Genomic DNA, 24115 nt, shown 5'->3' with positions numbered 1-24115 from the left:
GCTTTCTGCGCAGGCGCAGCGGTCGAAACCCGAAACTGACTCGGCGACGGGTGGAAGCTGCCGTAGCGCCGCACCTGTGCCTCTAGAGCGGGCGGCGGGAGCGCGGCTGCGGACTCTTTATCTTGCACGAGTTAAAGACGAACTCTGTAAAGAGGGAAGCAGTCACCCTTACCCGTTCCAGAATTAGAATAAGGCGAGGGAGGTGGGGTCGTGCAAGTGCAAGGCCAGATCCTGTCTCTGTTGCACATTTTGATGTTTTGTTCATCATGGGTTTTTGCATTTTTATTTTGTACAGTAATGCATTAAAATACTGATTATCCTGCTGAGTGAGTTTGTTGGAGCCTTATGAAATGTTGCATCTGAAATGCCTCACTCGCCTCACCCTAGTCCGTCCAGATCCCAGCCTAACCTCAGCCTTCCAGCAGTTGTAGAGACGGAACCAAGATAGCAGTGGCCAAAGGGGCAGATGAATTATGTGGACTCCTGACATCCTCTGGGCAGCTGCTCAGCCACCACCTCTTCTGTGAAGTGATGAAACCTCGGTTGGATTTTCGAGGACTTCCTGTGTTACAGGTGCTGTGCTAAACACTCATAATCTTCCCATCAACCCCCGAGGCACGGTACCCATTCTGCAGAGGAGGAAACAAGCTTGGGGAGTTGGGGAGTCTGATTTACCTGACTGTACCTCTGGAGGCGGCACAGGTGGAGCCCAGCGGCTCCTCCTACTCTGGGTCTGCTCACTCGTTTTGGACAGACATCTCCTCTCTTCCTCTGGGCTCCCAGAGCACAATGCCCCTGTCAGTGCCAGCATTATTGAATTGTTTTCCCGGCTGAGGGGTTTACAAATAGAGCTCCCTGACTGACGGCTGAAGCTGCCCCATCATTATTTCTTCCGTAAAGCCTCTCACAGTGCCTTGCACACAGCAGGTACTCAGCAAGAAGAAACGGGCCAGTAGCTGGACAGACATACTTCTATTCCCAGGTCTTTCTTTCCTCCCTGCTTTAATCTTTCCTGGTTCCTTGGGGCTCACCTGTTTCTTCACCCACCTGAAACCCTTTCTTCCATGAGGTCTTCGGACAGGGATTGGGGGAGAGGACCACATTTCACACCTGGATCACACTCTGGATTAGGCCTTGTTTGGGAATCTTGGTGTTCCTCACCTCCTTGGGGGAAGGCCAGAGTTCCCCTTGGAAAGTAGTACCCCATACCAGGTCATTCATTCTCTAAGGCTCTCCTGAGAATGGGTGGGGTGGAGGAGGCAAAATGACAGACTCAGCGTTTGTAAGAGTGAAAGACGTGTATTTAAAGGGAAACTAACAGAAAGAGGCAGAGGTGACCTATGAGGCCCAGTCCACAGTTTTCCTATTAAAGACACATGGAAGACCAGTTCCATAAGATCCCTGTAGTCCCTTGTGAACACGAGCCCCCTGATCCTAATGCCCAGTGACATTGGCTTCAAGTGTCCTCCTTTTCATTTTTTTCCACTGTTCCAGCATTTTCTGTTGTTTCTGTTTCTCCTACTTCTCCCCATTCTGTTTTCTCCAGTTCTTCCAATTCTCTTCTGCTGGTTTCTGAAAGTCTCTTTTCTAGTCCCTCTGATTCCTTTCTACTGAATTCTTCTGAGACTTTCTGGTTCAGTTCTGAAGCCCTCCTGTAAATTTCCCTTGATTCCTGTCTGCTCACTTCTGATGGTCTGCTGCCTTCCTCTCCTGATCTCATGCCTACTTCTCCGTACAGTTTCTTGGCAACCTCTTCTGTGCCCAGTTGTGGTCTCACTAAGGGGCTGGGGTTTTCTATTCCTCTCTGCCATTTTTCTTGTCTGCTTGTTCTGATGCCCAGAGATTCCTTGGAAAGCTCATCTTCTGTCTCTTTCTCACTCTCATTTTGCTCTCTTTCCCACTGCTTCACCACCTTCTCGGGCTTGTCTCTGACTCTTCTTGTTTCCTTCTCCTTTGCCATCACGGTTGTAGTATTCAGTTCAGCAGCCTCTTCTGGAAAACAAGAGAAAGGAGGGAAGAAAGGTAAACGTTTCCATCTCTGCACCTGGATGACCCCCAACCTGTAGGGGCCTGAGTTTCTGAGAGCACACCTTTCCTGAAGGAAAGAAAGGGAATCATCATTCACTGAGTGCCAGCATGTTCCAGGCATCCTGTGACTGCCAAGATTATACCATTTGGGCATCATGAAATTACATAGTGTTGTTGATTTAACTTTGCAGCCAAGGGACCAGAAATTGATTAAAGAGAAACACATACCATGGTCACATTGCAAATAAATTAATGGCAGAGCCAGAATTTGAACCTAGGACAGTCTGCCCTCACAGAACATTCTCTTTCCTGACAACAAATAACACTGGTGCTGGGAAATGACAGGAGGGTCCTTTTCTCTGGCATCCTTATTGTGCATTTCTCTTTGTCCCTGGGAAGCACATTCATCATTTGTTGGAAGGTTCCCTGTGAAAATATGAGCAGACTGCTAGCAGGAAGTTCAGCTGGAGAGCACTTTTACAACCAAAGAGATCTTTGCTCCTTGTTTTCAACAGCTACAGAGAAAAATCGCCAGTCTCCTCCTGAGTCTCCCACATTCTCTTCCTGAAAGCTGCTAAGACAGAATAGGGCTCAAAGTTCACAGCAGGAAAAAGGCCGGCGCTTGGAGGTGAAGACGGATGCAGTGCTGCCGCCTGCTGTTCTGTGAGGGAAGCGCCTAGCAGCTGCCACTGGCCACCAGCGTTCCCGGTGAGTTTTCAGGACAACTTCCCCCGCGCATGGCCTGCTAAAGGGATGGGAGGCGGCTTGGAGCCGCCTTTGTTTGCTGTGTCTCTTCACATCTATTGCTCCTGTGACTTCTAAGAACAGCCTCCAGGGCATGTGGGGACAGAGGCAGATTTGCTCGAAAGGGTCCAGCCACCACTTGGCAGGCACTGGATAATAAAGGGCTGTCATTTGACTGCACAGGTGCCCAGAAATACCAAACCCAGATTCCCACTGCCACACACTGAGTCTGAGAGGACTTCAGCCTTGGTGCATGAAGGGGCTCTGTCCCCCTGGGTGCACAGAGCCTCAGCCTAGCTACTCCCTCAACTGTGACAAGGTTGGAGTGATACACCACATACAGTCGGGAAGAAACAGTGTAGAACCCTGGGAACAGCGTGGGTTCTGAAAAACACTGTGGGACATTAACTCCTCTGCTTTCATGTCCTCGTCTGGGATATCAAGCAACTAGTCCTTATTTCATAGTGTTCTTGAGGGGGACAGATGAGTCACTGCACATAAGCCCTTAGAATTGCGCATGGCACAGAGGAGGCACTGACTAGAGATCAGCCTCTCTTAGCCCATTGTGAGGAAAATGGAAGTTCCAATTGCCAAGAACCTCACCTGACCCTATAGTACTTGATGATGTAATTGGTCTGTTACAAGGCTAATATTTCCACACCTGTAGGCAATAAGCTATTATTGACTTATAAAAGAACATGCTCTGGGCAGAGGCAGAGGCGGGGGTTGATTATGGACCTGCAGACTTCTGGATGCAGATGTGATCCTAGTGCTCAACCTACTGCTGTGAGAATAAAGCTGCTATAAACCCTTTTACCCCAAGAACATTCTGCTGTCCTTTCTCGGTCTCACGGAGTCCATAGTGAACTTGCTCGAGGCTGAAACCCTCAGGCAGGACACTCATTCTGCAGGGGCTGTCCCCGCTGACTCTGGGGCCGGGGGTCCCAGCCATCTCTGCTTCCCTTGTTCCCGTCTAGAGTGGGGATGGAGCTCAAAGGATTTTTCCCTCCCTGGAGGCCTTGGGCAAAAGAATGTGGTAAGGCCAGTTTGCCGAGCAGGAGCACAGCTGAGACAGAGCTGCCTCTGCACCCCAGTGCCCTCACGACCCCCACCCCAGCCCTACCCACTGCTGCCAGAAGAGCAGTGCCATGCTGCAGGGGACACCGTGGCTCCCAGTCAGATCACTTTCCCTCACTCAGCCTTCATTGTCTCAAACCCAGTCCATGCCTCCTAGTGGGGTGGGGGGTTGGGGAGGTTCTGAATTCTCATTCAGACCATCCTGTGCTTAACCCAGCGCCTGGCCCAAAGAGCCCCATAGTCACTGTCATTCTCTTTGTGTCTTTCCTCCTGCTGTTCCCTGTTGGAAACTTCTTTCCTCCTCCACTTCACATCTGAGGCATGTTTTGGAGCCTGAAGCTAATGATTCTTCCTCACTGGAGCCTTCCCTGTCTCCCCAGAGAAGCATAGAGCCCTGAGCTCAGAGCTGTCCCATGTGTCAGGGCAGAGCGCTTCCTCCGGTGCCCTGCAGGGCAGGAGCCCACTCACCCACAGCTCCCACCATCTGGCTTTGCTGCTGGGCTGTGGGCAACTTGGGGCAGATGCCGAGCCCCTGTCTGCCCCAAATCTCACACCTTCTAGGCGTGTGACAAGTGCTCAACAAATATGTGATGAATTCCTTGAGAAATAGAAGGGGGCTCTCGGGGCAGACAGTGTGGGTTCAGAGCCCAGCCCGAGGTGGCGGGAGGGCCTCCACTCCTGCTGCAGAAAAAGGCTGGGTGGGGCTGCTGGAGGAGCAGCTGGATGGTGGGGCTGCGCCCACGGGGGCGCAGAGGGAGCACTGAGGACACCATCCTTGGAGCTCCGGAACTCACCTCTCTCTTTCTTTTCTCTGAGCATCTCCCTGTAGTTCGTTTTCCTCAGCTCTTCAATGATACTCCTGTTGGCATCATCCAAGGCCTGTGGGTGGCAGAGGAGCCAGTGTACTCTCAACCTGTTTGGTGCCTACCCTTCCCGTTCCCCAGCCCCTGAAGAAGGCAGGATCCTGCACTAACCCCACCACCAATGTACACTTACGGACTTGGAATTACCCCCACTAAGTGGGGTACGCGACACACAACTGCAGGTCACTCAGACTTCATTTCCCTTGGGCTTAGGCATGTATTTGGAGTTTTGTCTGTTTACTAATATTGACCTTTTTACCAAAAGCTTCTTTTGGCTTCAGCCAATGCAGAGAGACAGTTCAAGAGCCTAAGCACTCAGCAAGGCCGCAAGCCAGGGAGCAGAGTCAGAAACACACCTCCGCTGGGGCTGGGGGCCTGCCTGCCTTCAGAGTGGCTTCCAGGGTGTCTGTGGGTTCCCCAGGAGGCCTGAAACTCAACCTGTGCACATCTTGAGGGCAGGCTCTGCCTTGTTCCTCACAGCCGTCCCCAAGGCTTGTCCCCACCACTTGTCCCAGAGCTTTGCACAGGGTGAAGCACCAATAGGCACTCAGGAAATGTCTACTGAACAGCCACCAGGCCTGGACACTCCTGTGCAGTATCAGTCTGCCCCCTTATATGTGCCAGTCCAGGAGGAGGAAGGCTCAGGAACCTGGCCCCCTGAGGAGCTGCTTAGGGCCATGGGGCTGTCTGGCCTGACAGGCACTTCTCTCTGTCTCTTACTTTAAGATGCACAGCCTTTAAGGCGACCTCAAACCTTCCCTGATGGGAAGGCCCCCAGCCCTGCCCCCTTTCCCCCCGGGCCTCTCTCCTCTGAACCCCCTGGTCCCTGTCATACTGGGCATGAACAAGTGGTTTTTGTTTTAGCCTTTCTGCTGACACTAAGTGTCCTGAGGGCCAGGACTATGGTCGTCACCTTTGGGCTGGGCAGCCTAGAGCCAACTCATGGTCAGCAGATACTTACTAAATAGAGTTGTCATGCTCTCTCCAAATACTTGCAGGGCCATCACTCAGAAGAGGATTAAATGGGAGGGGCCTTGTGTGTGAATGGAGGAACACACAGCAAGGCTTCAGCGAAGGTGCACGTTCTTCCTCTGGACAGGTTTTAGGGGCAAGGTGCACATTTGGGGAGCTGACCCCCTCAGCAGAGGAAGATGACAGCAATGTGACAGGCCTAAGCTGCCTCTGGATGGGTGAAAGCAAGACATGGACTGCCACGTGGTGAGGTCTCTTGAGAGCGATTTCTTCACCATGACAGGGGATAGCCTCACCAAGTTCCCCACAAACCATGAGCTCACCCCCTGAACCCCGAGCAGATCAGGTCGCTTCTCTGCCATTCCCAGCCTTTCAAGTCCAAACTAGTCTGCTGGCTGCCTGGGGTTCTTTGACCCCATTCCTCCCACCATCATAAGCCAGCCCTCAGATCTAGGTGCATGGTCTCTTCCCTCCTTCCCACAGATCCCTCAGTGCCAGGGCCCCCGTGCCTTCAGCGCTCTTTGCCCTCCTCAGCCTGGGCAACCCCTGCCACACTTGTCCTTCAAAGCCCAGCATTAGGTCTGCTTCCAGTGGGAGTATCCTTGGCGCCTTACTTCCCAGGGATCTGTTCCCTTTCCTGAGTGCACGCTGATCCCCCAGTCTGGTCCCAGAGGCCATGCCCCTCTGCTGCCCCCCTTTTACACAGTCTGCCCTCTCACAACCATGGGGGCAAGTTCCCCAAGGACAAGGGCCTTCTGATTCACTGTAGCACAGTAGTACTGTAGCTGTTTGATTCACTGTAGCACATGCTTACCAGGGTCCAGCCACAGTAGCTCTGGAATTTCGACATGAGATAGGTCAGGGGCAACAATCTGGCAGGCAGGTGGAGGTGGGGTGGCCAGGGGATTCATGCCAAACTGCCTGTGCATCTGTGAGGTGAGCCTGCTGACCCTGCTGAGCTTGCACACCTGCCTGGAGTGGCTCTGGGAAGGGTGGCAAGCCTGATGCGCCTCCAGGCTTCCCCAGCTTCACGGCCCGTCTCTGCCTCCAAAGCATACCGTCTAGGGCAGCCCTGTCCAACAGGAATTTCTGCAGTAATGGGGAATACTCTAGATCCTCACTGTGTGGTACCCACAAGCCACATGCAGCTATTGAGCACTTGAAATGTGGCTAGTGTGACTGAAAAACTGAATTTTACATTTTATGTATTTCTAATTTATTTTAATCTAAATAGGTGCATGGGACCAGCAGCTGCCTTACTAAGCAATGCAGGTCCAGGCAAGAGAGTGAGGTAATCACATTGTATTTCTTCTCTCCTGGGGGTGGTAGTGTCTTTCAAACTGAGAGACCTAAAATTACTTTAGAAGGTCTCAACCAGGATTAAACAAAAGAAAAGAAAATGAAAAAAACAGTAGAATAGGAAATATCAGCATACATAGTAGATGTAAATACGTTTGGTAAAATTTCTGTTTCTGTTTTTGTTTATTTCAAATAAAAGTACGTGTATTGGATGCTACTCAAACTGCTGGCAGTAGCAAACAGTCCAAACGTACCCACAATTGTCCTGCAGTTGGTGGGTGATAAGTATCTGCGGGATGGACCAGGGAGAAGGCTGAGGGGCTGAGGGGCTGAGGGCCCACCCGCCCCACTCCCCACAGGAGGGGCCCAGCTGGGTGCAAGGCTCACGCTGATGATGGCTTGCTGGGCCTGGTTGTTATGCAGGAGCTTCGCTTTCTCCAGGGCCTTCTCAAAATTGTTCACAGCTGACTGGAAGTCTCTCAGCTTCACTGGAGAGCAGGGGGAAAGCAAAACAGGTAGATCATGACACTGTGTGTTGCCTAATGCAGCTGCCCTGCAGTGCCAGTGGCCCTCTCAGGAGCCCCCTGGCCCACACAGCCATTCCCAGGGGCAGTTAGAAGCTTAAGTGAGCTGGAGTCAGCCCCAGGCCTTGGGCAGTAGCACTGAGCTGCCCCCAACCCTTCCCATTACATTTCTGGGCATCTCACCAGTAAGGACCAGAACGTGGGAAACTGAGCCTTGGGTCTCAGGCCATTCAAAGGGGTCGGTGAGAGAAGGGGACACAGGGTAGAGCCTGTGTGCACATCATGTCTCCTGGGCAGGAGGACAACTCCATCTTTACACTGTTCCAGAAGATAAAATATGTATTTTTTACATGTTCATTCAATTTTTTTCAAAACACTGTGAAGATCAAATGAAAAGGCAAAGGGCTGGATGTGACTTGTGGGCCAGCAACTGGAGTCCAGCTCCCACACTGGTGCAACCTGAACCACAAGAGGAGGTGGCCCCTCCAGCTCACTCACCCAACCACTTTGTGCTGGAGCCAATACAGGGATGACGGGCAGACTGACTGTGCTGAAACAGCTGAATTACTGGAATGAAGGAGAAAAGCCCACCAGCCAGGGTTTGGGAAAACCCACACCCCGCTTTCTTCACATACCACTACTTTCTCTTACAATGAATATACCCAGCATCCATCCTCTACCCAAGAATTATTTGGGGATCCATGGGAAAAGGAGGGCCTTGAGTCGGTAAGTCAACCTACATTTGAATCAAATGTAATTTTGAAAAGATGTGGAGCCACAGCAAATGAGCTCAAAAGTACATTTTTTTCAATGTAGAAAAAGAGTAACAGTGAATACAGAGACCGCTGAATCAATGTCAGTGTCACCCACCCTGACACAGCAGGTCTGTAGAGAAATCAAGCTCATTCAAGTCTCACTGAAGACGATGCTTGTCCTTTTCAACCGAATACATAACCTTAAGTTATATTGATTCTGAGAGCTGTTTTCCTCCTCTTCCCTCCTTTAATGCATGTTCAAATCCACACATTTATACCTAGATTTTCTTGAGCCATCAATAGGCTTTCCTAAGGAATATAATTGCTTCTCACCAGTCAGAGATGCTTATGGGAAATTGGTGAGATAAGAGGGGAGGAAGGAGGAAATTAGTATTTCTTAAGCGCTCCCTATATGTGGGTCTGTGGCCTAGGTGCTCAGGTGCTCAAGCATCACCTTATTTCTCACACTAACCCTACGGGTAGCATATACTCTAATCAGCCTGTTTTACAGAAGATGAAGCTCTGAGGCACAGAGCAGCACTTGCTCAGGGTCTCTGCGCCGGGAGGGCCTGCAGCCCAAGCTCTGCCTGCTGGGCTGTGCTTTCCATAGAACCCAGTGGCTCCCAGGCTACTGCATGAGTTTCTCAAACCCAGAGTGGGGAAACTGAGACCAGCAGTGAGTGGCCTGGCTCTCCAGGAGTCCTCAGGCCTCATAAGTCCTCAAGAGTAGACTCAGGACAGTATCAACCCTGAAGGGCATATCCCATCTCCCCCTCGGTATACACAATGCCTCTAAAGAATAGGAAAGAGTTCTAGGAAAAGCCACAATCACCATGTTTTCCCCAGGTTAAAACTTTCAGTGGTTTTTGCTATGCTTTTAGGAAAGTATCTGTGATTTGTAACTAGGCCCACGAGGCCCTGCGGCTCTGGTTCATCATCAGCTCCTCACTCCAGACCTCTCGCCTCCTAGAGCTCCGGCTGTCACTGGTCTCCTTCGGCTTCTTAAATCAGCCAAACTCCTTCCCACCTTCCTAAACGTTCCATTGGCTGGGAAGCTGCCATCAGCTCCTAACGGTGCCTTCTCATCCTTAAAGTTCCTGCTTAAAAGTTACTTCCTCAGACACAAGAGCAGGAAATATATCAGTTTTGGTCCCTAGGGTATACCCAACCTGGTGCCTAGAAGGTGCCAATATTTGTGGTGTGAACAAACGAGTGAATGACCAAGCCTCTGATTATAGTACACTTCCTCTCCCCCAGGGGGGCAGCTGCATACCCGGGGCACGGGCAGCTCAGCGCAGTGATTAGAGCCCAAGCTCCGGGGTCACACAGAACTGGGTTTTAGTCCCAGTTCCATCACTTACTAACCTGTGACCTGAGGCCATTTCCTTTTTAACTTCATATTATAAATTATTTCAAATATATATAAAAGTAGAAGGAATAGTATATTGACCCCCATTACTCATCACCCAGCTTCAACAATTACCACAATATTGCCAATCTTGTTTCATCTATTCCTCTTCACCCCTGCCCCTTGCTGGGTTTTTTTTTTTTACAACTTTATGGAGATATAATTTACATATTCTAAAATGCACCCATTTGTAAGTATACAGCTCAATGATTTTTAGTAAATTTATATAAGAGTTGTGCAAAGAGTTCCATCACTCTAAAAAGGTCCCTCATGTGACCTGGGGCAATCTGCTGAACTGCCCAATGCCTCAGTTTCCCTACATATAAAATAAGGGCAGAAATGCCTACATCATTGGCTTGCATAATGAATAAATGCAAGAATGCACATGTAAAAAAGACAAGAGGATGTGGCACTCTTTTAAAGAGGACACAATACTGTGCTGGGAAGGGCAGCTCTCAGGGTGCCCCAAGCCCTCATGGAGCTTAACTTGAAGTAGGCACTTTCCACATGCTGTTCAACAGAAGGGTTTATCCCCACTCTCAGAATTAACCTGGCCAGAGACACACTGGGATGGTAAGCGCTCCCAGCCCTGGTGTGGCAGCTGTGCCTGAGGGCTGGGAAAGGTAGGTTGGTGCTATCTGAGAACATACCTTGTGCCTGTGCCACCAGAACACTGGCATTCAGCTGCCACTCAATGTCCCCTTCGTCCTTGGCACACTGCTGGGACTTCTCACCATAGTTTTGGGCCTGCCAGGCCTGGTCCAACTCCAAGTAGCAGCGGCCGATCTCATGGAAGAGCCAGGTCTTCTCCAGGGTGGTTTTTGCCAGAGGTATCTTCTCTTCCCACCTGGAAACATGAAGAACCAGGGGCAGCTTTTCCACTCAAACCCTGCCCTCGGCCAGAGGAGGCCCAGGCTTCCTACTGGGCAGCAGAATAAAAATTGTCTTCCAACTACCAGTTCTTGTAGATAGGGGATAGAGCAAATAAGCATTAATATATTTTAAAACTACCACAGCTATTTTGGTGCATCTATGGCATTGAGTTTGATGCAAAAGTTGAACCTAATGTTTATAAAATTGCTTTTGAAATAACATAAGAATGATGCTTAAGAATATTATTAAGTACACATAAGAGAAAATCAACCCAGAAAAAAGATTAGAATGAAAAACCAAAATAACAATAAAAGTAAGGGGAGGAGGATTAGAATTAGTACTTTTCTTTGGGTGGTGGGACTGAATAATTTTTCTTCTACTTTTCTATATTTTCCAAATTAATACTGTAACAATAAGCACATATTTACCATAAAACATTTTATTGTAAAAAGATACAAATGGGTGGGTGAACTCTCAAATTCCTCTCTTTTGGCACATAGACACCACAGCCATTTAGGAAATGAAACTATGTGTGACTGAAAGCTGGTGGTGAACAAGACGGAGGCCTGAAGGACAAGTTCCTCTGTGCTAAGTAAGTGAGCCCAAGGAGCTGCCTTGCCTAGTACAGGCCAATGTCCAGGCCAGGCCCTGCGCGCAGTCCCCTTGGGGCTAAGTCACCCAACCAGAGCAGGGTTGGACATTAAAAGGTCAGTTGTTGGGCCATTTGGAGAGCTTACGCTCCCTTCCCAGTGATCCCATGTGACCACACAGAACTACAGAACAGCCTCAGGAGAGGCCCCAGAGGTCAGCTGGGCCACCAGTTCCTGAACTTGCACAAGGTATTGATCATTGGGAGTGCTTGCTAAAAACAGATTCCTGAGCTCCAACCTGGCCCTGCAGAATCAGAAACTCCAGGGCAGAGGCCCAGTAATTCATGCACCTAACAAGTGCTCCAGGTAATTCTTGTCACTGGGAAATCGGGAGGAAACGCTGATTCTATTCTATTTATTTATTTAGCTGATGAGCCCCAGAGTTTACAACAGGGCCTGCCCATGGTGGCCTAGCAGAGCCAGAAGCCAAGCTCAGGTCTTCCGATGCCTCCTCGCCTGGCATTCCAGCCTCAGGCTGGAGTCTGGTGTGAGGATGGGAAGTCCTGGCCATAGTGGGGGAAGGCACAGTCCTTGGTCACTCACGTGTCAATGGCTTGCTGGAACTTCCCAACTCTAGCAAAAACCCTTCCAATGTTGTCAAGGGCTCTTGACTTGGCATCAGGAAGGTCACTGTGGGGAGGAAGCACAGCAAGTTGTTCACTAGAAATCAGCCATTCTAGGCAATGTGCAGATTAGGAAAGAAGGCAAAGCCAGGAGCCCTGGCCTTGGGAACCCAGGATCCGGGTGGAGGGAAGCTGTCAGACTGGCAAGGCTCGGGCACACAGGCCTGCTAGTGCCCTGTGGCTTAGCATGGACACTATCAGGCCCTTCTCGGAGGGCTGTCAGAAGTTTGCAAACATGTCCCTTTGCTCTAGCAATTCCCTTCCAGAAATTTACCTCAAGAAAATGATGTGACAAGAACACTCATTAAACTCCTGTTCATAATAAACACTGGAAACAATCTGAACACTATCAGTGCCCTAGCTCTGGCAATTTTTGTGTACGAAAAGAGTCTCTGATACATTAAGTTAAAAAGTCAGATTAGAGGAGCATATACTATGTCTACTGTCCCATTTGGGTTAAAAATAAATAGTCAGGCCTGAGGCACAAGGTGGGCTCCTGGCTTTGACAGTGGGGAAGGGGCCCTGAGCCACAGAGCGCATTGTGCAGCGCCTGAGCTGGGGAAGGCGAGGAGAGAGAGTCCCCCCTACAGCCTCGGAGGGAGCACAGCCCTGCGGACACCTTGATTTCGGCTCAGTGAGACTTCAGACTACAGACTTCTGACATTCAGAACCATAGAGAATAGGAGTGCGTTGTTTTAAGCCACCAAGAAATTAATTAATTAAAAGTATGCATTTTTTTTTCAACTTTGCATTTCAGAGTTTACTTTTATTAATTAATTTGTTTGTACTAAGTTATCATTGATATACATTCTTATGAAGTTTTCACAAGAAAAACAATGGGTTATTACATTCACCCTTATTATCGAGTCCCCCCCATACCCCATTGCAGTCACTGCCCATCAGTGCAGTAAGATGCCACAGAGTCACTATTTGTCTTCTCTGAGCTACACTGTCTTCCCCATGACCCCACACACACCATGTGCACCAGTCATGATACCCCACGATCCCCTTCTCCCTCCCTACCCACCCCTCCTCCCCCACCCCTCCCATTTTATAAAAGCAGGCATTTTTTAAAGAAGAGAATGTAAGTCTATTAACAATGATTACCCAAGGGAAATGAGAGTAAATGGAAACTTTCAATTTATCCATACTGTTTAGATTTCTTACAGTACTCATCTGTCATCAGAAAAGGGATCACGTTCGTTCCGCAAAGAAAAAGACAAGTGCTCCCTCTACCTGGGTTCTGTACCACTGCCGTAGGAACATTCTGATCTCTCTGTTAACAAATTCCCCTCCCCAAGGACTGAAATAGGGACACCCTCCTCCAATCCCAGATCGCCTCCACCAGCATCTCCTCCCTTCCCAGGGGGCTTTTCCCATTCCTCCTAGCCCCTCAGCCCCTGCCGCCTGTGGGCTTCCATGGCTGCCGTGAAACTCTCCCCCTCGGAGTCATTCTCCCCACCGTGGCCAGGCCTGCCTTCCTAAATTGCAAATCTGATCAAGCCACCCCCACGTCCACAGAAATGTTGACACACATCTGCCGTGTGGCGCTGCAGCCCTGTGTGATGGCGACAGTAGGACAGCCTAAGCGCTGCCCACAGGGCTGGAGTTCAGTCGGTTCCCGCACGGGCTGGAATACCTTTCTGTGAAGCCATTTAACGAACGATTCTTATCCATGACACATTCTTATTAAAAAATAGAAAAAGGAGCTGCTTTAAAAAAAAAAATCCTCCATATGTATATATGTACCTAAATACATAGGTAAAAACATTGAAAAGGGGCCAGAAGCACACAGCTCAGTGTGGCTCCAGAGAAGCTGCAGTGGAGGCAGATGGGACTTTCAAGTTCTGTTCTCAGCACCACACAGTTCTGAATAAGCACAACACTAAACACTAGCGTAAAAGCACACTCCTCATGGGCCCGTGGACCTTCAGGAGGAGATCCTTCTTCTTCAGTGCATCCAGGCCCCCAGCCCTCCTCCCACAGCTCCCATGTCCTCCACCCCTGCCAGTCTCCTGCCTAGAGTACCCTCCCCCACCCCTTGTCCACTTTGCTGACACCCTCTCTGCAGCCCTTCGGCTCTGGCAGGGCTCCCACCTGCCTCTCAGAGGCCCCTCTGCTGTACTTCGCACCTGGCTGCTCTGACAGCACCCCTGATATTGGCCTCCCCTTCTAGAGTGCATGCTCTGTAACAGTGTGAGGAATGAGTGAATAAGTTGTAATGTGTGAATTTATTCTTAATATGTAATAAGAAATAACAATACATAACAATAATATGTAATAAGAATGCGTGCAATAAAATAATCTGTATTTAGAGAAGGAAATGAGGGCTGGGGTCACTGAAGAAGCTACATAGATGAGCTGCAGCACAGCTTGAAGGACAGGCTTGGGCAGTGGTGGGAAGACAGGGAGGGGCAACAGATAATAGCGTGGGGGACATGCGGGGCACACCCAACTCACAAGGAAGACTGAGGAGGCCTGTTTGCAGGTGTGAAAAGGAACCAACATTGTTTAAAGAACACCTCTTTATTTAGCCACGTGGCACTCATTTATTACATGCCCATTATGTGGCAGGTGCTGGGAAGAGAAAGGGAATATGGCAGCCCCTGCCAAAGTCCACAGTCCGACAGAGCAAACAGGATGAGACGCGAGTGTGGACAGAGCACGGAGGAGGGATTTCGAAATCCTCCCTGGGGTGTATAGAAGACTTTTCTAGGAGCTAAAGGAAGCCACTTAAATTTTGAAGGATGGGTGAGAGGGAGTTGATGAAGAAAGGACTGTTGTGGGGGGGACTTGGTGAAGGCGGGAGCCTAGTAAACATAATGTTCTTCATGTAATTGTAGATTAATGATACCAAAATAAAAAATATATATAAAAATTAAAAAAATTAAAAAAAGAAAGGACTGGTGAAGAGAAGGTGTCTTGTTTAGGAGCTAACAGGAGCAGAGTTACAAGGCGTTGACTGGGCCACAGGATGCCCAAGGGCCTGGACAGAGCTGGGTCAACAGAAGCCAGGAAAAGTTGAGTCAGGAAGGGTGGCCTGAGTTGAGCAGAACCAGGTGACGGGCCTGTATCCTGATCACTGGGCTTGTCTTGCACAGAAAGGCCAGCTGGACTGCAGGGAGCCCAAGTCAGGTGAAGCAGGCAAGAGGTGAGGCCGACCGGGAGTGAGGGAGGGAGGGGAACGGAGAAGGGGGGGCGCTCCAGGAGTCAGGAAGGAGGAGGGAAGGATGGCCACGGTGGCTGGGTGGGGGCCCTGAGGGGACAGAGGTGTCTGGGAGACCGCCTGGGGACTGAGTGGCCAAAAGTGCCACCCTCACGGATAGGGGACCATGGAAGGAGAGTTCTAGGGGAGGAGGAGAAGGGATTCCATTTTGCACATGTTAAGTTTGGGGTTCTGGTGGTACACCCAAGTGGAAAGGCCCTAGAATCGGGCCTGGGGCTCAGGTTTTGGAGACACAGGTCTGGGGGTAGGAGGGAGATCTGGTGAGAAGTAAAAGTAGACATCGTTAGGGCATGGTTGATGGCTGGATTCAAGGACATGTCTTATTATATATACAGTAAATTCTATATACAATTTATTCTTAATAATGTCATAAGAAATAGCAATAGCAAGAAATAACAAAACTTCCTCACAATCCCTGTGAGTTGTTATTATTATGCCTTCATTACACAGGAGGATACTGAGAAGGTGAGCAGCTTAATCCAATCCACACAGCTTCTGAGTGCCAGAGCCAGGACTCAAAGGCAGCTGCGTCCCTAAAGCCAGGTGTTGTTTGCTTTCCACTTCTGGAGTGGCCAGTGTGCGATGCTCCTGCTCAACAGGAAGGAGGCTGGGGGGAGATGAACCAGAAATGGACGGCATGAGGGCGCAGATGAGGGAGGGAGAGAGGGCAGGAAGCAGCAGTGCTCAGGGAATAGTTTGACCCAAATGGAGGACTGATATGCAGGGCTGTGCAGAAGTGGGGCCGAGCGGGCCGAGCAAGAGTGTTTGGTTTTATTGTGCAGCCAAGGAGGGGCCGAGGCCTGCTTGTTGCCAGGGGAAGGAGCCCAATGGATGAAAAGCAGCATGTCCCTGGAGGGGGTGTGTGGGAGCAGTGGGGGCTGGGGTAGCTGAGGGATGATGGGAGACTGAGAGAGGCTCAGAACTGTGGGCCAAGTGGAAACTAGACAGGACAAAGTCACGAAGGACTCTCAAGGTTAGAGCCAGAGAGCCCAGAAAGCGGCAGTACCTCTGAGAGGAGTCAAAAAGGCTTGGCAACAGCTGCTTCCTGTGAGAGTTGATTTCATTCTGATTGTGGATGCCCAGCACCATCCTAAGATCTTTACATGGACTTCTGCATGGCATCCTGCCTCCCACCTGTCAGGTAGGGGCTACTCTATGCCCATCACAGAGGGGACCCTGAGGTGACAGAGGTGCAGTGCCTGACCGAAGGCCCCACAGCTGGGAGGAGAGTTGCAAGCCCAGGGCAGCCCGACTCTGGAGCCCAGGCCCTTGCTCAGCGCCAGGGGTCCCAAGCCCTGCATCCTTGGTTAGGCCTCCTCTTGGCTGCTGTGCCCCAGGCAGTAATGGCACCAGGTCCTGTACTTTTCCTTCATGACGCTTGTCACAATTATTAGTTAGTCACTTTTTGTTTTACACCTGAAAGGGAAACGGCCCTGGTATCTGGCCACTATTGTGTTCCCAATGCGAGCAGCACCTGGCATGTCTGGGGTTGATCACTGCTTGTCGAGATGACATAAGAATAAAAATATCAGCTAAAAACACTAATTCAAAAACAATACACATTACTGTGTTCATTGCAGCATTGCTTACAATAGCCAAGTTATAGAAACAACCTAAAGATTTATCAATAGATGAAAGAATAAAGATGTAGTATGTGTATATATACAGAATGCTACTCAGCCATAAAAAAAATAAAATGAAAACTTGCCATTGCAACAAACATGCACAGACCTTGAGGGTATCATGCTAAGTGCAATAAGTTGGATAGAGAAAGGCAAATGCCATATGAGTTCACTTATAAGTGGAATCTAAAAAACAAAAGTAAGGGAGAAAAAAATAAACAAGACACAGAAAACAGATTGGTGGCTGCCAGAGAGGGAGGTGGGTTGAAATGAGTGAAGGGAGTCAAAAGAGACAAATTTCCAATTTTAAATTAAGTAAGTCATGGGAATGTAATGTAGCATGGTGACTTTAATCAACAATACTGTATTGCATATTTGAAAGTTGCTAAGAGAATAAATACACCTTAAAAGTCTTCACCATAAGAAAAAAAAGCAAAAAAATTTTCTATTTATGGTGACAGATGTCAAATAGACTTGTAATGATCATTTTGCAATGTACACAAATACTGAATCTCTGTATTGTACAACTGAAACTAATATAATGTTATATGTTAATTATACCTCAATAAAATGAAAAAAATTCTAAAGCTAAAAAAAAATATATCAGCTAAGAACTGGATCATTGGGAGCTTTTTGGAGTTTTGGGCCAATGTCTCCCTTTTTGTGGCATAAAAGCTGACAGCCTAGGTCTGCCCCAACCCCTCAATCTTGGGCAGGTGGCTCCTCCCTCCAGGGTGGTGTCCCTCAGGAGGGAGGGCAGAGAACAGGAGCTCAGTCACCAGCAGCCCTGGCAGAAGGCCCAGAGGCAGCCCAGCGGCTCCTCCGCAGGCCCTGGGCCGCCGTGCCCGCTTGCCTCCCGCAGGCACTCACTGTTCCTTGGCCATCTCCAGGTCCTTTCTGTGGCTCTGCAGTGCTGCTACCGTCTGCCCCAGCTCCATCTGGGCATTCCCTATGCAGCTGTACAAGTTTCCAACCAGTTCATCCTTGTTGGGCACTTCTTCTTTGTTCCATTCCAGCACCTTCTTCAGCACTTTCTCAGCTTTCTGAAGGCTGCCTTCAGCACTGCCGCTGGTCAGCACTGGGAAGGGAAAGAGGCTCCGTTAGGTGGAGGTGGGAGCAGCCTCTAGGCTGTAGGGAGAATCCACCTTCCACCAGATACCATGCACAGGCAGCGACGCCAGGGCTCAGGCCACTATGCTGCTCCCTCCCCACCTAGCAAGGGCTCTGCCCTTCTGAGAATACCACCCACAGATGTCGATGTCCTCCAGGCTCTTGAGGATGTAACGGGCTGTCTGCGAGGGATGGCGTTTGCGGTCCCGCAAACATTTATCGCGCATCAGCTTCCGGTCCCGCTCCCGGGCGTAGATGGGCTTCTGCTGCCTCCAGAAGTCACTGCGGGTGTCCAGGTAGTGGATGCCTGTCATGATGAGGTCCTCCACAGTCAGGCCACGCTTGATGGTGCCTTTGATCAGGTCTGTGAGGAAGGGTGTGAGGAGGAACCAACTAGAACAGGCGTCTAAGGGTGTCACCTCTTCTTGGCTCAGGATCCCCGCTGTGGGGCTCCCTGTGCAGAGCTCTGCCTGAAGTGGTGGAAGTGTGAGGAAGGTCAGAGCACATGGGTGGCAGCGTGGGTCTATCTGGGCCCAGACGAGGCCAGAGCCCTCCTTGCAGGTACTGCCTGGTGCAGAGCATAGTACTTGGGCTCCTTATCACAAGACATGAGGAGCCAGCAGAGGGGCAGCTGGTAGGTGACTTTCTGAAAGGCCTGCAGCCCTCAGGGCTCTCTTATGTCAAGCTGTGTCTTCAGAGAAGGCAGTTTTAATGCACAACCTGTCCCAGCTTGCTAGTGCCAAAGGCTTCCCAGGCGCCCAGTGGGCCAGTGTGTGTGGGGTGGGGGTTGAGAGGCATGCCCAAGTTCTGCCCACCCACCTGACCAGAGGTTAGAGCCCGTAGCAAAGCTGAAAGGCCACTTGGGGTAATGTTCAGACCAGCCCTTCCTCGATGGAAGCTACTCTGGAGGGGGGAAAGCATTTAGGCCTGTTACGGAAGAGATGTGCCCGTAGCACAGCCACCCCCGCAGCACGGCCTGCAGAGAATCCTGTATGTGACTTTGGGAAGTCAGTTCTGGGAAAAGGCATTTGATTGAGGGGTGATCCCTACTCAGGCTTATCAGCTAGTGGCAGTACTCCCATGTTTATGTGAGACATTCGCTTCAAGGCTCCGATCTACTTCCTGCCGTTGCCAGCAAAGCACGGAGGAAAGGGTGTCAGACTGGAGGTTAGGAGGCCTGGGCTCTGGTGTTGACGCCACAACTAACTTGCTTGTCCCCTTGGACAGGTTACTCCTTATTCAGGGTCTCTCCTTCCTTATCTATAAGAGGAGGGATTAGACCAGAAGAGGTTCAGCACATTCCGGTACTAGCACCCAAATTTCCCCTTCTAGCACTTCCTGGACGGATTGCTTTGCCCTTTATGCAGAGATCCTTCACAGACCATGGTGGTAAAGGAACCCAAATCTCTGGCGTTACCACTGTGCTTAACAGCACTGGTTCTGAAATTGGACTTCCTGGATTCCAATCCAAGAGCCATGTCACCGCTCACCTAGGTGTGACTCCAGGAGTTACCTACCCTTTCAGCACCCGTTTCCTCATCTGTACAATGAGAACACTAGTGAAACCTATCCATAGGGATGTGTTGGCTAATATTCTATGACAGGCTCTGCCTCTAGTTCAGGCATTAAGCATCCAGCCCAGACATCCTTTGCCCCAAGTTCCCAGTTGCAAACAAGCAGTCTGAAACCTTTGTCCAACAGGAGCTTCTCCAGATATTCCTTGTCCACGTAGAGCTCACCCAGGAGCTGGCGGAGAGTCTTCTCACTCTTGAACGAATACCTCTGCTTGGACTCTCTTTTGGGGTGGTGTAAGAAGTTTCTCACAAGATGAGGCTTCTGCTGGGTTTTCATACTCTGGGAAGATGGAGCAACACCCAATAGGGCCTTAGCAAGGAGCACAGAGTATCCAGCCACAGCCCTAGAGCCTGCGATCCCAGACTCCTCCTTCAAGACCTGCCTGTGGGCCAAGAACCACAAAGTGTGCTGGTCCAGGAACACCTAGACTCTCAAGACCCCTCTAGAGCTGGGTCAGAATCCCATTGCTGCCCACAAGGGGCAGGAGTGAATAGCTCCCAGGAAGAGGGCCACAAAGACCTGTGCTCCTCAGGCACACATGGCCTCTTCCCTTAGAGTGATGTGGTCTCAGAACCAGGGCCCTTACCTCAGCCTGCTTGCTTAAGAAGGAAAGGTCCCCTTTGTTTTCCAGCTTAATTGAAGAAGGACCTGAAAGGAGAAAAGCTGGGGCTCAGGTCGGCTGGGCCCCCAGGCACAACCTATCACATATTTTTATGTGGAAATGGCTGCCTTTGGCAGGGGGATGGTGGAGGTTGTGGTAAAGTGTGTCTGAGTGAGCCCAGCAGACAAATGATATAGGGTGTTTGATACAACACTCTCCTAGGAGCTAGGCAAGCCCTCACTAGCCCAAGGCCATAGCAGCCAGATTTCCTAACAAAGGCAGGTACTGAGTACCAGAGGTACTCTCCATCCCAAGCCATTTGCACACTCTGCCACCCACAGTGGCAAACTCTCACACTCCTCCCTCCTCTGCCTGCCACTAACCGCTGGGCAAGGCCAGCCCTTGGTGCATACATGGTAAGGGAGGAAGCCAGAGACTAGGAAAGGCCAGGCTCAGGACCCCTTTCTTCCTTATGATACCAGGCCAAAGACAGGCCCACTGTGAATCAGCCCTTGCCATCTGGCTTAGAGGAGAGCCAGATGCTGTAGCAGCCAGCACAGTGGCCTGGTCCTCCGAGTGGGCAGTTCCTAACCCTCAACAAAACCAGCAGCAGCCAAATCTAAGCCTGAGACTCCCTGTAGGCCTGGTGGTGGTTGCTCACCCACTGTACCCCAGGCCTTCCTCCAAACCTAAGTATTCCAAGAGCCTTCCTGGACAGGGCATAGGCCCAATGGGCACTCACTTCCCACTGAGTTGTTGATCGCTTCCTGGGCTTTCTGAATTCCAACTCTGAATTCCCGATCAGGCCGCAGCTTGTAGCCTCGATGATAGAACACCAAGGCAAACTCAAAGTCTCCCATGGTGTACAGGGTCTCAGCCTTTTGCAAAATCCCCTGAAAAGAGAGGAAGTCAAATGGAGGTGGACAGACAAAGCCTTACAGGACTCAGGTATGGTGGAACAGAAGGGTGTTGGGTTGAGGATCAAGATTGGGATGGAAGGGCAGGGAGCTAAGCAAGTGACCTATGAAGGGAAAATGGCATCAAACTCTAGGCATTCTGGCTGGTTCTTCAACTACTTCTAACTAGAGGCTGCTGCAGGCAAAAGCAGTGGAGAAAGTAAGATTGAGTGCTCCCATCTATACAGTCACCTTGCAGAAGGTCGGGTCACCCTGGAGCGAGGCTTCAGCATCTTTCAGGGATTTCTCCAACTCTCCCAACTTCAGGAAGCACTTGGAACGGGCAACCAAGCAGTTCTTATCTCCATTCTGAAGGTGAAGAGCCTGAGAAAGGAACCACTTAGGTTGACAGGCACCAGGCAGGGCAAGGGAGAAGCTCAACTGGAAAGAGTGGCATGAACCCTCCTGCTAGAGTTTCAAGGGGACTCTTCAGGCCAGCAAACAGGTCTCTGGATCTCATCAGACCAAAAGCAGCACAACATTGAACTTTGCTCAGCAAACTCTATTATAATCTGCATGGCCCATCCTGAACAAGGTCAAATCACAAGCTATGATGGAAGCCACTGCTTGAGAGGTGAGACTGTGCTCCTCCATGGATGTACCAGATTTATCCAAATGTCTGGGATTCCTCCAGTCTTCTCAGGCAATAGAATGTTAGGATGTTTGGTGCATACCAAATTCAACCACAAACCTGAAAGAGCTGCACAGTACACTCAAAGGCTAAGTATTCTGAACTAGCTAAGCACCGTGGAGGCTAAAAAAATGGATTTTAGGATAATCTGCAACTTGAATTATCCATTCCACTAGCCCTCTCTTTTTACATAGCTTATTGAGAATGAATCATTATTTCATGAGATTAAGATTAAAATGCCAGGAAAATGGAAACTGATTTTCGGTCCTGAAGTGGGAGTAGAATGCTTCCCCTACTCCCCATTGCCTCTCTCTCTCTGTTTGAAATCACTACTGTAGTCTGTGGTGTACTGTTGTCCTTCCTGAGGCATCAGACTGTATCCATCACTTTTCTAGACCTTTCTACTTTTCCAGGAAGAGGAAGTAACTATTGTCTTCCATGGAAGAAGGCCACTTCTCACCCAAAGCTATCTTCCCTCCGGGAGTTCTTTTCACTTTGCCTGAACCTCTCCAGGATGGAACATGATCCAGAAAGAGGAGAATGGGTCGGGGCAAGGCTCTTGAATTTAACTGTTGATCCATCTGGTCAATCACTTCTGGTTTTAGAGTGTGGTTGGTGATTGAAAGGTACACACACTCTGGGTAACATTGAGATGCTTGACTTTAAGGAGAGTCTTGGGACAGGTCCATTTGGAATAAGTGGGCTGTTTGTTGTAAAAGAAACATACATGAGAACTTCTAATAGCTTACTTGCTGTCAAGTATGGTATGGTGGTTGGCACCTCAGCACCAAAGACTGAGAGCCTGGGTTTGAATCCTTCCTCTGCCATGTGCTAGTTCAGTGATCTTGGGCATGTTACTCAACTTCTGTATCAGTTTTCTTATCTATAAAATGGAATAAAACAGTACCTCTCTTATAGGCTTATGTTATGCTTAGCAGTGTGCCTGATATTCTAAAACAACACTCAGTCCCCTCAGGGTAGGGTGGAGCAATTTATATTAAGGTTACTCTAGTAACATTAGTTATTTACTGACCACCTTCTGTGAGCAATTGTGTGACAGATTTCACCACTTCTATATGCAGCCTCCCAGCCAATTTCCCAGGCCAATGATGGGAAATTGAGTTTGATCTGTGGAAGAAGACCAATCGATCACCAAACATTTGCATAAAACAGGAAGAGATCACCGTTAATGCAGAAAATGGTTATTAACAATCAGGCAGAATGCAAGTGGGAACTGGTAGAAAATGACCAAGCAGGGACTTATCTGTGACAGTAGTGCATCAATCAGGAACAAATGAATAATTGAAACAACAACAGTGTCCTCCAAGCACCATCAGGACCTCAGTGTTATCAGAATCCCAAGTGGTGGTGAGTGGTTCAGAGGGCGACTCACGTTGCTGAAGCTTTGGGCTGCTTTAGAGTACTCCCCGCGTAGATAGAATCGCTCGCCCTCCGCCATGTAAGAGGGAAAGGTGCTTCGCAAGTCATTAATTTCTGGGTCCGACATGTTGACCGGATTCTGAGACGCTTCAGCGGGACTCTTGTCTGTTTTGAGGAAGCCCTGTCTCCTAGCAACTGGAGACACAGTTGCTTCCGGCCCCGCCCCACTTGGGCGGGGTCTGAGTTCAAGGTACTACGGCCGCCGGCGTGCGCAAGCGCCTTGCAGCCCCGCTTAGGCAGAGAGTGATGAGCACGTGGCAGGCGGTTGCAAGGCGGTGGCTCGCTGCAGTGTTTGCTTTTGCACGCTCCACTGGGACTTTCCGGATTTGTACCGTGTCCAGAATATACAGCCAAGAAAATAGGAAGAGGATTGGGGTAGAATTCCAAATAGAATAAACCATACGTGGCAAGGATTTGTGCACTGTACTGCCTGAATTCAGGGGCAGAGGGCACTGGCTTGGAGTCGGAGTACTTGACTGCTGTCTTCGCTCGTCAACTGCGTGATCCCTGCACCAGGCACTTAAGAGCTCTAAATTTTACACTTTCCAGGTGAACCTGAAGATAATAAAACCTTGGAGATGTGAGGATTTGCATGAGACTGTGTGGAAAATAATGTAGGGTTCAACCTTCAATTTGACACATTTACTGAACACCTGCTAGTGGCAGGCCTTGATTGAGGCCATTCCTGACATCCTACCCCATTCCCCAATTTTCCCCCTCAAAAAGGTGGACTAGGTTCTTCTAAGTTCCAACAACACCCTGCTTTTGCTGCATTACTTTTAAAAAGGTCAGCTTCCAATGCCAAGGAAACTAAATGTCCTAAACTTCCAATGTCCTAAAACAGGCTTTGTCATAACCTTGTATTTCCAGAATTCAACTGTCTGGCACATAGTAGGAGCTAAACAAATCATTGTTAAGGTTTAGTACAAAGATATCCTTAACTACACACACATATACACAAATGAGTACATGTAAAACTGGGCAAATCTGAGTAAGATTGGTGGATTGTATCAGTGTTTTCTGGTATTATCATGTACTAAAGTTTTTCAAAATATTATCATGGAGGAAACTGGATAAAGGGTATGTGGGATCTCTGTATTATTTCTTACAACTGCATGTAAATCTACAATTATTTCAA

The 24115-nt window shown here is 49.5% G+C and overlaps 1 protein-coding gene across 2 annotated transcripts; it reads right to left on the bottom strand.

The window, feature by feature from the left end:
* Positions 1 to 124: 124 nt before the first annotated feature.
* On the bottom strand, positions 125 to 23111 carry ODAD4 (outer dynein arm docking complex subunit 4). Of its 2 annotated transcripts, XM_036883268.2 has the most exons (13): positions 22931 to 23111; positions 21099 to 21230; positions 20693 to 20843; positions 19936 to 19997; positions 19463 to 19628; positions 17914 to 18138; positions 17535 to 17742; positions 11737 to 11823; positions 10321 to 10517; positions 7371 to 7471; positions 4644 to 4728; positions 2257 to 2454; positions 1864 to 1992 (listed from the first exon to the last, which is right to left on the bottom strand). In XM_036883268.2, exons 1-12 carry the CDS (start codon positions 23042 to 23044, stop codon positions 2303 to 2305), a joined length of 1680 nt encoding a protein of 559 aa, XP_036739163.1. In that variant the 5' UTR covers positions 23045 to 23111; the 3' UTR covers positions 1864 to 1992; positions 2257 to 2302. The 2 variants fall into 2 exon arrangements, with proteins under 2 accessions (XP_036739162.2, XP_036739163.1); XM_036883267.2 differs by lacking the exon at positions 2257 to 2454 and having other exon boundaries at positions 125 to 1992; positions 22931 to 23108.
* Between the last annotated feature and the right edge of the window lie 1004 nt (positions 23112 to 24115).

The sequence above is a fragment of the Manis pentadactyla genome, chromosome 4 (genome assembly GCF_030020395.1).
Source record: "Manis pentadactyla isolate mManPen7 chromosome 4, mManPen7.hap1, whole genome shotgun sequence".
NCBI lineage: Eukaryota > Metazoa > Chordata > Mammalia > Pholidota > Manidae > Manis > Manis pentadactyla.
This window is presented reverse-complemented; position numbering and strand designations above follow the sequence as displayed.

What these genes read in the sequence shown, in the direction of transcription:
- ODAD4 (XM_036883267.2), bottom strand. Translation starts at nt 23,044, where the DNA reads ATGTCGGACCCAGAAATTAATGACTTGCGAAGCACCTTTCCCTCTTAC. An exon ending in GATCAACAACTCAGTGGGAA is followed by an intron (nt 19,998 to 20,692) that starts GTGAGTGCCCAT and finishes TTCTCCTTTCAG; the next exon opens with GTCCTTCTTCAATTAAGCTG. An exon ending in GAAGCTCCTGTTGGACAAAG is followed by an intron (nt 18,139 to 19,462) that starts GTTTCAGACTGC and finishes CCTTCCTCACAG; the next exon opens with ACCTGATCAAAGGCACCATC.